At 39.1% G+C, this 14,430-nt stretch overlaps 1 protein-coding gene across 1 annotated transcript in view; it reads left to right on the forward strand.

The window, feature by feature from the left end:
* The window catches only part of LOC140158359 (tetratricopeptide repeat protein 37-like), a 149,318-nt gene that overhangs the window by 92,152 nt on the left and 42,736 nt on the right, over positions 1-14,430 (forward strand). The window contains exons 26-29 of the mRNA XM_072181450.1: positions 5,936-6,061; positions 7,113-7,187; positions 11,809-11,953; positions 12,928-13,021. Coding sequence (XP_072037551.1) covers positions 5,936-6,061; positions 7,113-7,187; positions 11,809-11,953; positions 12,928-13,021 — 440 coding nt within the window. The remainder of the gene's footprint in view (positions 1-5,935; positions 6,062-7,112; positions 7,188-11,808; positions 11,954-12,927; positions 13,022-14,430) is intronic.

Here is a 14,430-nt window from a genome sequence, read left to right on the forward strand (position 1 = left end):
GCATTCACAAAAGTGATTCTATTTCCAAGCAGCCTGCCCAATGAAGATGCCACATGTGTACATGTGGCACTTTAAAATTTTCCGCCAGGCAATATGCAAATTAGCTCATCACCTGATGAAGACTGCTGAGAATCAATAATAGCCCCTCTAGAGATGAAAACCCATCCAACCAGAAAGTCTGAAAATAATCCTTGAGGGCTCTCTTTAACTCTATGTAGGCAAATATGCATGTGCCTAAATATAATTAAAGTGTATGTAGCTGGGATGAAAAGCCAACAATAAATTGAAAATTTTGACCTGAAAAGAGAAAAGAGGTGGACACGTGCCCTGGGAACCAAATGACCAATTCAGCATCAATTCTGCGCCTACTACTAGCGATGAAAGTAAAAATTTTCTTTACGCACATTTGCAGCACAAATTCATTTGAAAGATCAATTTAAGACTGATATTCAACTTCATTATAACCAAAATTAATGAGTGATAGGCCCTATTTGTGCAAATTTTCATGCGGAGAATTGGGGAGGGGCGCCATTTAGTATCCTTAGCCCTGGGCGCCACAACCCCTAGCTACAATCCCCGAAATATGTCTTGAAACGTTAAAAGCGTCTTTAGGGAAAATAAGTCCCCCCACTCCCCGTGCAATGTTGAAGCGTGCAAGTGTGTTCAGCGTGTCTCCAAAGTGTCGCCACATTGAATGATGTGAGTAGGGAAGAGAAACGTGTTACTTGATTGCCCAGCCTTCTTCTAATTCCAAATATTGAACATTTTTATCCACATTAAAAATACACTTTTGATTTCATTCAAGATGCCTAAAGCGTTTCAACAACATATTTCGGGGATTGTCTGAGGCAATCGCAAAAATTAACATCTGATTTTAATCTTTTGGCTATAACTTTAAAACTACTTGATAGAATCACTCCAAATTTTCAATGAATATTAGTTAGTGCATAAGCTATGATGTGGGTATAAAATAAAACAACTAATTGTATCAATTTTGACTATATCGCCCTGCACTACAAGCAGGTTGCACCCATCAGCTGTGTATGTCTACAATCATAGATTGAATACAATAGCGCTCTTTTCAAACATACTAATCTTACAGATGTGAGTGATCAGCATGATATAGTTCAATGCATAGGTACCGCCTGAAAAAAATTTCCATGACTATTTATTAATAGATAGGCTATGATGTGGGCACAAGGTAAAACAACTCATCTTTTATTTAGGTAGTGGTCAAATAATTCTTTTATACTCCACCATTTGCATATCTTCTGGAGCGTGCCTATAGAGGAGATGATTTGAACTAATGACCTTATGTGCAAGCACTCTATAAGTAAATACTTATGAAACGTATGAAACTTGAACGTGGGGTGTGTGTGTGTGGGGGGGGGGGTTATCCTATCAATTATCATGCCATAGATAAATTAGGGTTTTAAAACTTATTTTCGTGTTTCACAATGTCAATTGTCATGAATACAGAAGAATAGTTTACTAGTTTGAATAAGTCACACACAAAAAAAAAAGAAAAAAAAAAATTGAAACTGTTGGGGCTCGAACCACTAGCCTTTCGTTTCACCGTCTGAAGTACTATCCATTACACCACGCTGTCATGTTGAAATAATTACGGGATTCCGTGATATATGGGTGCGCATTGCATTCTCGTAATTATGAAAATGGTAAATCTCGACAGACGATTTACATTTGCTAAAATCAGTAAAATGTAAATAATGTTAGATCTAACAAAACGTAAAATATTAAAATTAGATGTAGTTTTTAACAAGCTTTCAAACAAAACACTTTAAAAATAAAAGTTGACACCATATCGGCCTAAATTATGAATTTTGTCAACGGTTTACCATTTCTAAATTAAAGAAACTCCTTGTATTAATATTCAGTATTAGACTATGGTAAACCGTCAAATCACTATGTGATTCAATGGGTAGATTTACAATCGCACTTTACCATTTCACGCAAATAAAATGATCAATTTTAAAGATATCTCTGCATGAGTAGGCCTACTTCATGAGCGTACTAATGCGATTTTTTTATTGGTTCGTTTTGCTTTGTTTTTTTGCTTTGGGGGAGGGTGTTGGTCTGAAAAAGGTGAACAATGTCGTTTTTTGACTATATTGCCCTGCACTGCAGCGTTCACGCGATACCTATGCATTGAACTATATCATGCTGATCACTCACATCTGTAAGATTAGTATGTTTGAAAAGAGCGCTATTGTATTCAATCTATGATTGTAGACATACACAGCTGATGGGTGCAACCTGCTTGTAGTGCAGGGCGATATAGTCAAAATTGATACAATTAGTTGTTTTATTTTATACCCACATCATAGCTTATGCACTAACTAATATTCATTGAAAATTTGGAGTAATTCTATCAAGTAGTTTTAAAGTTACAGCCAAAAGTTTAAAATCAGATGTTAATTTTAGCGATTGCCTCAGACAATCCCCGAAATACCGTAGAAACCCGTCTACAAGGAATAGTAGCGACTGTGATGATAGCATATTTCACGCTAGCGCCCTCCACAATATTATATCATTATGGAATTTGAGCAAATCATTTACCGACACAAGCAGGTATACAATGTATTATTTTATCTTTATTTCGCATCTCACGAGCATAGCTCACTTGGCAAGGCATAAGACTTTGGTTCTTTAGATCGGAAGATGGTTAGTTCGAGCCTCATCACGGTCACACAAACTTTTATAAACAAATTATTGTTCAAACTTTTCATTTATATTTTCTTGCATTTTCTAAAGACTCCTTTCGTTATCATTTTTTTTTTCATATTTAGTTTAATTTATTCTATTGTTTTTCTTTTATTGTTTCTTTTCTTTGTCTTTGTCTTTTTTCTTGTTTAATTTTATTTTTCTTTTATTTTTCTTTGATTCATATAATATTGGCAGGATAAGGAGAAGAGGGAACTAAAGACCCATTCAGTGATTTGCTCATCCGGACGATCGTAAAAATCATCAAAATTCACCTTTGTCATTGTCATAGATGTGGTAACATAGCCTGCTAGTGGTTCAGCAGAAAACCGTGTGACACATAATATACATTTGGCTACATTTTATTATACGATAAAATACGAATTTATTAAACATGGTAACAAATATTCTCTAGCAGATCGGTTATACGATGGAACTGGTAGGCATAGGCCTATTATAAATTCGGGATATTAAATATCTTCCTGACGAGACAGATCTGCGCATGTGGTCAAAGACGATTCCTTACTAGCCACAGACCGTCCGCTGGAATTAGTTGAACATGAACCATCCGCTATGGCTCATCTCTCCACATCGATTGTGACCTATAATCCCCGACATTGCCCTTATGAACTCACATCCTCCTGTTTTATTCCAATACGCTGGCGAAGTTACGTAATAATCGGATTAAATACCATAGCAATAGGTGAAAACAATTTTTGAATATACCGCGTTATACACTGATACGTTCAGGCGGTACCTCTTCATTGAACCATATCATGCTGCACCTGTAAGATTAGTATCTTTGAAAAGACCAGTATTGTATTCAATCTATGATTTGCAGACATACACAGTACAGGTGATGAGTGTAACCTGCTTGTAGCGCAGCGCGATATGTTCAAAATTGTTTTCACCTATTGCTATGGTAATTAATCCGATTAATTACGTAACTTCACCCGCGTATAATGGCCGAATAAATGTTGACCATCACTTGGCTGGTTGGATTCGTCTATACTACAATTACGCTGTCGAGTGACGTAATAATCGCAATAATACTACCATCAAGCAGATTGCACTAATCACCCGCGTATGTCACCAAACATAGATTGAATACCACTCTTTTCATAAATACTAATCTTACATGGCGAGTGATTAGCATTTCTTTGACAACTATGGTTCAATGCATAGGTGCCACGTGAACGGTGAAGTGCAGGGCTATATACAGGGGGGGCCGGCCAAGATTGGCTCAATTTTGACGTCGTCATTGGTTTTACACGTAAACACAAAAATGTCTCAAATTATTCCAAAACTGTACGTATGTTATTAAGCACTATTTTATCAGTCTAAATCCGTTGAGGTTCGCCAGTGAACCTCATTGTAAATACTGTTTTTTGATTTTTTTGTATGAATAGCATACGATATGTTACGATATATACTGAAAATTTCCCTCACATATATCAATGAGTTTACGTGAGTGTAGTGAGTTCGGATCTCGCCTCCCACGCTTTGGGGTCCCGAGATCGAGTCCCATCTCCGGCGATGATTAAAAATTTTTCTTCTTCTTTTTCTTTGAATTTAAAATTATTTATTTTCATGTGAAAATGTATATATTGCACTGGGAAATATATTTTGTGCATTTTTTTTTCTGTAATGGGGCCACCCGGCCAAATAGAGCTAAAAACAGATCTTGGCTCCGGGAAAAACTTATTGCGTCCATCGTGCAGGCAGTGTTGCCGCGCCGTCATATTGTCTGTTTTGTTTACGCTTTTGGCTGTTGCCACATTGAATAATGTAGTCCACCGTCGTCTGGCTATATATTCGAAATTGTATTCAATTGCTATGGTAGTTAATCCGATTAATTACGTCACATCGACAGCGAATAGCCTATGAGTATGGGTTCAAGTGGAACAAAAAATAGTGTATGTCCATTGCTAGCTATGGTAATTAATCATGTTTAGTGTTTACATCACTACTTCGGTGAAGACAAGAGAAGTGTGCCTTCTCTACCAACGCCTGTGATATAACAGGTGCAAGCGAAACAAAATTGAATGACCAGAATAGTTTCCTTTGTCAGATGAATTGATTGAAGTTGTTGAAGACACTCTATTCTTGATGGGACAATAGATTCAAATATGGAATAATTATTATTCCTCATCTATTTTTTGTTGAAAAAACTGCAATTGTGGCAACAGAACAATATTTATTTTGATTTCATTTCAAGTAGAAACAAAATCGTGCTTAAGCCAAAAACGCACCCTACCTACCATTCCTCAAGAATTGGGATGGCACAAAAGGTGCAACATAGGTTTTTATTGCAAAGACGCGAGGACAGACAAGTAGTTACAACACATCTGTCTAACCGTGGGTTTAAGCTATTTTTAGAATAAATGCTTTTACTAGTTTCTATAAAACCACAAAATTACTAAAAAACTATAAAAAAAACTATAAAAAAAAAACTAAAAAAAAAAACACTCCTAAAATTAAAAGTAGAAAGGTAGATTTGAAGAAAGATAAAAAGAACATGTCAAAAGTTAAAATTAAACGAGAATGAAAAAAGCGGAACCGGTGCCCGGACCATGCTCTCTTCAGCATGTCTTCAGTTCCAAAGTCTGACGCTCTATCAATTGAGCTATCGATCCTGATATACTGAAACAGTCGTTATTATGTCAATACAATTGATTGGTGTTACAACATACTTAGATGGAATGCATAGCCACCAGGTGCCAGTATATATTTGCTCAAACTCCAAATACAAAAAGCAACCAATTTTATTGCGGGCGTTTCTTAGGTATATCCTTGTAGACGGGGTTTTACGGTATGTCTTGAAACGTTAAAGCGTCTTTAGGGGAAAATAAGTCCCCCCACTCCCCCGAGCGATGTTGAAACGTGCAAGTGTGTTCAGCGTGTCTCCAAAGTGTCGCAACATTGAATGATGGGGGTGGGGAAGGAAAAGTGTTAATTGATGGCCCAGCTTTCTTCTAATTCCAAATATTGAACATTTTTATCCACATTAAAAATACACTTTTGATTTCATTCAAGATGCCTAAAGCGTTTCAACGACATATTTCGGGGATTGTAGGTCACTGCCTGATAAACATGTATACATTTATAAGTTGACATGATTACATGTTTAAAAGTAGTATTTTAAAATGCTCCTTGTTACTTACAAATAATTACCTCCTTGATTGTATTTTTGTATTGTCTTTTTTTGTTTCAGAATGTAGTTGCATGGACCAACTTAGGGACCCTGTATCTTAGTGAAGGCAATGCAACACTTGCTCATGAAGCTTTCAAGACCTCCCAGTCTCTGGACCCTGCATATGTACAATGCTGGATTGGACAGGTTTGTATTTTGTTTGTTTGTTTGTTTGTTTGTTTGTTTGTTTGTTTGTTTGCTGATATCTCTTGTCATAGTAAAATATGTGCTCATTTGCTGTGTGTTGCACAATGGAAGGGAAACATGTCTGTGTGTTGCTTTTGTTTTTTTATAATTTATATTGCATTTTTTCCTTGGATAAAAATGCAAAACATGGAAAAACCCCATTTTGCTAGGAATACACAAAGGGTTGTCTGACCTTTTGAAATAAAATTTAATAGATTCTGAAAGAAATACAGTCTATTTAATAACCAGAGATAGTGATTGTATGTGCAAAAATACAGATAAAGCGTGGGGTGCAGATTTGTGCTTTACAATGTGCCTTTCTTCTTCATAATACTTACATTTTTATTGAGTTGTCATTTGGTTAAAAGATACAGCACAGAGTTATTTAAACATAGGGAAGATGTTGTTATATTATCTATTTTTCAGGTACGTTAAAACTTCAGATTTCATAATTTTAAAAAAATCCATCAGATCAACCTGCGGACCAACCCTCCCAATTTTAGTTGTTTGGCCTAAATTCACAGAATAGATGCAATTCATAGCCTGAAGATATTTGATTGACAAATCCTGTTAACACTCACAAAACCAAATGTAGGCTTTCACCATCTTGGATAATAGCTTCCTTGGAATGACCATGGAATCCACTCCTTTTTACTCTGGGTTTACTATAGCTAATATAATATTTTCTCGATCATGAGAGCTCAATAGGCACGCAATAACAATTGCGTCGGCGTACAACGCCTACCACGAACGCTTTGGGTAGCGCTGCATTTCATGTGCATGCACAATCGATCGTGCTATCGTGTCATTCCACTACACTTGCGACATTACGCAGTGCATGCAGTACATTCATACTCTCGTGATCAAGAAACTATTATTTTAGCTATAGAATGTTCTCCTGACTTGGTTGCTTTTCTCTTTTAAGGAATGGATGACAAATGTGGTCTACAGAGTAATTTCTGATGTCCCACTTAAACTGTAAATGTTGTAATTACATGTTATTATTTTACAGGCTCTTATTGCTGAGACCATTGGAAGTGAAGAAACCATGGATCTCTTCAGACACACCACAGAACTTGCAACTCATGTAAGTTGCTATCAAAAAAGCTGAGATGGTATACATGAATAATTTTATCCCAATGATCAAGAGCCAATTAATGTATTAATTGAGGTATTCAAAAGTACAAGGCGAAAAAAATTGTTGTGTTGCCCTCAATTTTTTTAATGATGATTTTTACAGATTTGTTCAAAAAATCAATGTTTTTCACTTAAAATTAATATTTTATTTAAAATACTAGTGTTAAATTGATTATCTAACATGTCTAACAAGTAACCAGATGTCAAAATTTTACATCCGGATGGAGTGAGGCAATAGAGGTAAAGCACCTTGGCCAAGTGCACAACACATTGGTGGTTTACGGATTCACACCCAGGATCTCAAGCTACCTCACAACTATGAGTCAAAGCCTTTATAGCTGTGCCATCTCGTCATCAAGAGTGAGGCCCACACACTGGTACATTTTACATCTAGATGGAGTGAGGCAATAGAGGTAAAGCACCTTACCCAAGTACACAACACATTGGTGGTTTACGGATTCACACCCAGGACCTCAAGCTACCTCACAACTATCAGTCAAAGCCTTTATAGCTGTGCCACCTCGTCATGAAGAGTGGGGCCTACACACTGGTACATTTTACATCTAGATGGAGTGAGGCAATAGAGGTAAAGCACCTTGCCCAAGTACACAACACATTGGTGGTTTACGGATTCACACCCAGGACCTCAAGCTACCTCACAACTATGAGTCAAAGCCTTTATAGCTGTGCCACCTCGTCATCAAGAGTGAGGCCCACACACTGGTACATTTTACATCTAGATGGAGTGAGGCAATAGAGGTAAAGCACCTTGCCCAAGTACACAGCACATTGGTGGTTTACGGATTCACACCCAGGACCTCAAGCTACCTCACAACTATCCAGTCAAAGCCTTTATAGCTGTGCCACCTCGTCATCAAGAGTGGGGCCCACACACTGGTACCTTTTACATCTAGATGGAGTGAGGCAATAGAGGTAAAGCACCTTACCCAAGTACACAACACATTGGCGGTTTACGGATTCACACCCAGGACCTCAAGCTACCTCACAACTATCAGTCAAAGCCTTTATAGCTGTGCCACCTCGTCATCAAGAGTGGGGCCTACACACTGGTACCTTTTACATCTAGATGGAGTGAGGCAATAGAGGTAAAGCACCTTACCCAAGTACACAACACATTGGTGGTTTACGGATTCACACCCAGGACCTCAAGCTACCTCACAACTATCAGTCAAAGCCTTTATAGCTGTGCCATCTCGTCATCAAGAGTGAGGCCCACACACTGGTACATTTTACATCTGGATGAAGTGAGGCAATAGAGGTAAAGCACCTTACCCAAGTACACAACACATTGGTAGTTTACGGATTCACACCCAGGACCTCAAGCTACCTCACAACTATCAGTCAAAGCCTTTATAGCTGTGCCACCTCGTCATCAAGAGTGGGGCCTACACACTGGTACCTTTTACATCTAGATGGAGTGAGGCAATAGAGGTAAAGCACCTTACCCAAGTACACAACACATTGGTGGTTTACGGATTCACACCCAGGACCTCAAGCTACCTCACAACTATCAGTCAAAGCCTTTATAGCTGTGCCATCTCGTCATCAAGAGTGAGGCCCACACACTGGTACATTTTACATCTGGATGAAGTGAGGCAATAGAGGTAAAGCACCTTACCCAAGTACACAACACATTGGTAGTTTACTGGATTCACACCCAGGACCTCAAGCTACCTCCGACTATCAGTCAAAGCCTTTATAGCTGTGCCATCTCGTCATCAAGAGTGAGGCCCACACACTGGTACATTTTACATCTGGATGGAGTGAGGAAATAGAGGTAAAGCACCTTGGCCAAGTGCACAACACATTGGTGGTTTACGGATTCACACCCAGGACCTCAAGCTACCTCACAACTACGAGTCAAAGCCTTTATAGATGTGCCTCCTCGTCATCAAGAGTGGGGCCTACACACTGGTACATTTTACATCTAGATGGAGTGAGGCAATAGAGGTAAAGCACCTTGCCCAAGTACACAACACATTGGTGGTTTACGGATTCACACCCAGGACCTCAAGCTACCTCACAACTATCAGTCAAAGCCTTTATAGCTGTGCCATCTCGTCATCAAGAGTGGGGCCTACACACTGGTACATTTAAATCTAGATGGAGTGAGGCAATAGAGGTAAAGCACCTTGCCCAAGTGCACAACACATTGGTGGTTTACGGATTCACACCCAGGACCTCAAGCTACCTCACAACTATGAGTCAAAGCCTTTATAGCTGTGCCATCTCGTCATCAAGAGTGGGGCCTACACACTGGTACATTTTACATCTAGATGGAGTGAGGCAATAGAGGTAAAGCACCTTGCCCAAGTACACAACACATTGGTGGTTTACGGAATCACACCCAGGACCTCAAGCTACCTCACAACTATCAGTCAAAGCCTTTATAGCTGTGCCATCTCGTCATCAAGAGTGGGGCCTACACACTGGTACATTTTACATCTAGATGGAGTGAGGCAATAGAGGTAAAGCACCTTACCCAAGTACACAACACATTGGTGGTTTACGGATTCACACCCAGGATCTCAAGCTACCTCACAACTATGAGTCAAAGCCTTTATAGCTGTGCCTCCTCGTCATCAAGAGTGAGGCCCACACACTGGTACATTTTACATCTAGATGGAGTGAGGCAATAGAGGTAAAGCACCTTACCCAAGTGCACAACACATTGGTGGTCTATGGATTCACACCCAGGACCTCAAGCTACCTCACAACTATGAGTCAAAGCCTTTATAGCTGTGCCATCTTGTCATCAAGAGTGAGGCCTACACAATGGTACATTTTACATCTGGATGGAGTGAGGCAATAGAGGTAAAGCACCTTGCCCAAGTGCACAACACATTGGTGCTCTACGGATTCACACCCAGGACCTCAAGCTACCTCACAACTATGAGTCAAAGCCTTTATAGCTGTGCCATCTCGTCATCAAGAGTGAGGCCCACACACTGGTACATTTTACATCTGGATGGAGTGAGGCAATAGAGGTAAAGCACCTTGCCCAAGTGCACAACACATTGGTGGTTTACGGATTCACACCCAGGACCTCAAGCTACCTCACAACTATGAGTCAAAGCCTTTACAGCTGTGCCATCTCGTCATCAAGAGTGAGGCCCACACACTGGTACATTTTACATCTGGATGGAGTTAGGCAATAGAGGTAAAGCACCTTGCCCAAGTACACAACACATTGGTGGTCTACGGATTCACACCCAGGACCTCAAGCTACCTCACGACTATGAGCCAAAGCCTTTATAGCTGTGCCATCTCGTCATCAAGAGTGAGGCCCACACAATGGTACATTTTACATCTGGATGGAGTGAGGCAATAGAGGTAAAGCACCTTACCCAAGTGCACAACACATTGGTGGTCTACGGATTCACACCCAGGACCTCAAGCTACCTCACAACTATGAGTCAAAGCCTTTATAGCTGTGCCTCCTCGTCATCAAGAGTGAGGCCCACACACTGGTACATTTTACATCTGGATGGAGTGAGGCAATAGAGGTAAAGCACCTTACCCAAGTGCACAACACATTGGTGGTCTCACGGATTCACACCCAGGACCTCAAGCTACCTCACAACTATGAGTCAAAGCCTTTATAGCTGTGCCTCCTCGTCATCAAGAGTGAGGCCCACACACTGGTACATTTTACATCTGGATGGAGTGAGGCAATAGAGGTAAAGCACCTTACCCAAGTGCACAACACATTGGTGCTCTACGGATTCACACCCAGGACCTCAAGCTACCTCACAACTATGAGTCAAAGCCTTTATAGCTGTGCCTCCTCGTCATCAAGAGTGAGGCCCACACACTGGTACATTTTACATCTAGATGGAGTGAGGAAATAGAGGTAAAGCACCTTACCCAAGTGCACAACACATTGGTGCTCTACGGATTCACACCCAGGACCTCAAGCTACCTCACAACTATGAGTCAAAGCCTTTATAGATGTGCCACCTCGTCATCAAGAGTGGGGCCTACACACTGGTACATTTTACCTCTGGATGGAGTGAGGCAATAGAGGTAAAGCACCTTGGCCAAGTACACAACACATTGGTGCTCTACGGATTCACACCCAGGACCTCAAGCTACCTCACAACTATCAGTCAAAGCCTTTATAGCTGTGCCACCTCGTCATCAAGAGTGAGGCCCACACACTGGTACATTTTACATCTAGATGGAGTGAGGCAATAGAGGTAAAGCACCTTACCCAAGTACACAACACATTGGTGGTCTACGGATTCACACCCAGGACCTCAAGCTACCTCACAACTTTGAATCAAAGCCTTTATAGCTGTGCCACCTTGTCATCAAGAGTGAGGCCCACACACTGGTACATTTTACATTTGGATGGAGTGAGGCAATAGAGGTAAAGCACCTTGCCCAAGTGCACAACACATTGGTGCTCTACGGATTCACACCTAGGACCTCAAGCGAACCCCATGACTACACAATGGTACATTTTACACTCTCCCCTGTTTTGTCTTTATACTGTTCTCATGCCATATCAACATGATATTTATTTACTTTGTTTGATTCTATATCAGATGGAGAGCAGCATAGGTTATGCACACTGGGTGTGTAAGACATTGTTGGATACTGAGTTGGATAAGAAATCAGATTTATTCCGCTTTAATATTGTGCAGATGAATGCTCTACCTGCTGCTATGGTAGCTATTGGAAAGTATGCAGGTATGTGCTAAAAAGGAATCAGATTTATACCGCTTTAATATTGTGCAGATGAATGCCCTACCTGCTGCTATGGTAGCTGTTGGAAAGTATGCAGGTATGTGCTAGAAAAAGATTGGATTTATACAGCTTTAATTGTATGTATAACCGCCCTGAGTGATTATACATAGTCATTTTCAGTTGGCGCTTATTTTTGTTGTATCATTTACATAATTACATATATAAAAAATGACCCACAATATGGATTTTATATGTAGATGGTTACATAATGATGAAGGATCACTGTATAGTTGGATCCTGCACATAATGATGGAGGATCATTATCTAGTAAAGTCGCTGGCTGGGCACTTATAGGTGAATGGGTGGTAAATGGAATGAATATGGTATGTTAAACAGAGTTATGTGATTATGTCCATTATTTGTCAGTAAGGCACCAGAAACAAATTTGTTCAATCTTTGCATCAACCGTCAATCCTGCTTCGATACTTGTTATTAATAAACTAACAACAATCAGAATTAATGCTAAATCTACGTTAGACAATATCAATATAGGTAAAGATTCATATGTTATCACAATTAACAATAGCCAATTAATTGATTTAATAAATAATAACGATCGACCAAGCATCGATGGTCGATCGAAAGATTTAACTACCATATTGGTCCGAGTATAGTCCCACACGTTTTTGAGGTGAAATTTTTTCACAATTGGGGATGGGATTTTTTTTTTACGATTTTTTTTTTTGGTTTTGGAGTGTCCCTGGACCTAGACCTAAATGCTAGGATCATTCATGGTTGACCTAAAAAATTTTTTTTTTAAATTGCATGATGTTTTGTGTTTTTAATATGAAAATTGATAATTTGTTTTCATGTCATACTCTACTAATGATATCAAAATGCATTCAAATTCAATTCAATTTCTGATGTGTATATATATATATATACCAACTCAATGTTCTTTTTCTTATTTTAACCAGATTGTGCTGCTAGTGATCCATGTGCACACAGCATGTTTGGACTCTTACTAGAGAGGCAGGGCTTGTATAAAGCTGCTGAAAAGGTGTATCAAAGGTAAGTAAAAAGCCAGATTTTAATTTATTTCCAGATTTGTGAGAAAGCATTACGTAATAGGAATACTGTAACAGTTCTTACTTTGAAATGCTGAAAAGTATTATACATGTTAGGAATACTATAACAGGTCTTGCTTTGTGATTACAGGTAAGTTAAACTAATTCACATAAGCAAGTCACATCCTTGAAACTCTTTGTCAGTTGTTATTGAGAATGCTGATTGGCTGGTCACATGACCCATGGAGTGAACCCAAATCACATGACCTGATGAGCAGCCAATAGATATCTGGCAGATGGTGTCTTCCCTGGTCCTTATTTAGGTTCGGTTCTGTGTCTTGGATGTATAGTGCCTCCTTTACGCCTCTTTTGAACCATCTACTTTCAGAGTCTATAATTTTCACATTCTGAGAGGTGAAACTGTGTCTTTGTTGGCACATGTGGGCACCCACAAGAGAGATGTCCCTTTTGTGTTCAGTGAATGTAGATCTAAGAGGGCAAGCGGTTAGTTGGATGGGCAGTCAGAGCACTTGATGCTATAGATTGTATATGAGGTCTTGCTTTGAACTACTGAAAAGTAGTATGCATGGTAGGAATTACATCAGTATAATGTGGTTCTTAGGCTCACAGATTAATCATGAAGAGAGAAGAGGGGCAGTGCAATTGATAAATCATGTTGGAACCATGAAATAAATCAACTGAAATAAATCTATATAGAAATGTGTAAAATAGAACAAGTACCAGTAACTTTCCTGGCTAATAATGCATCTATTTCTATAGTTGTCAATGTTTGTGTCTGTTTTCTAAACTTTATTGCTGCCATGAAATTTTATGATAGCTTTGCTATCCCCTACTGGTACTAGCCTCATTTATATTTGACCAAATAGAGCCTTCATACACCCCCCCCTCAACACACACACATACACACCCCCCAGTTGGCTAGCCTCACATATGTTTCACTGCACACACAAAAAGTGTTTTAAATATTATTATTTATATTATTAATACATCTATTTTTCTGCATATACATAGTGTGTATTTGACAATTAAAATCCATAATATTTCAAGTCCCAAGATTCTTTCAACACTTGTGCAAAATAACATGAGGTTCTACATGTTATATTATATTGCAAAAGTCACTTGATGGATACCAGTCATGACATTCAATTGCTAAATGTGTAGTATTAATACATCAAGCTTTTGCCATCCAGGCTGATGCCATCAGTAATGGGGTGATAACATGTGATCTGATCCACTGTGTTTGTTGCCAAGTTTGGATGCACTACTGTTGTACAAGATCACTTATGATCAAGATATTGATCCACAAGTCTCAGCACATTTTATGATCTACAATCCTAATGATGTATCTATTCTATAATTTACAGAAAATAATCAAAATATGATTCATAATAT

The sequence above is a fragment of the Amphiura filiformis genome, chromosome 8, assembly GCF_039555335.1.
Source record: "Amphiura filiformis chromosome 8, Afil_fr2py, whole genome shotgun sequence".
NCBI lineage: Eukaryota > Metazoa > Echinodermata > Ophiuroidea > Amphilepidida > Amphiuridae > Amphiura > Amphiura filiformis.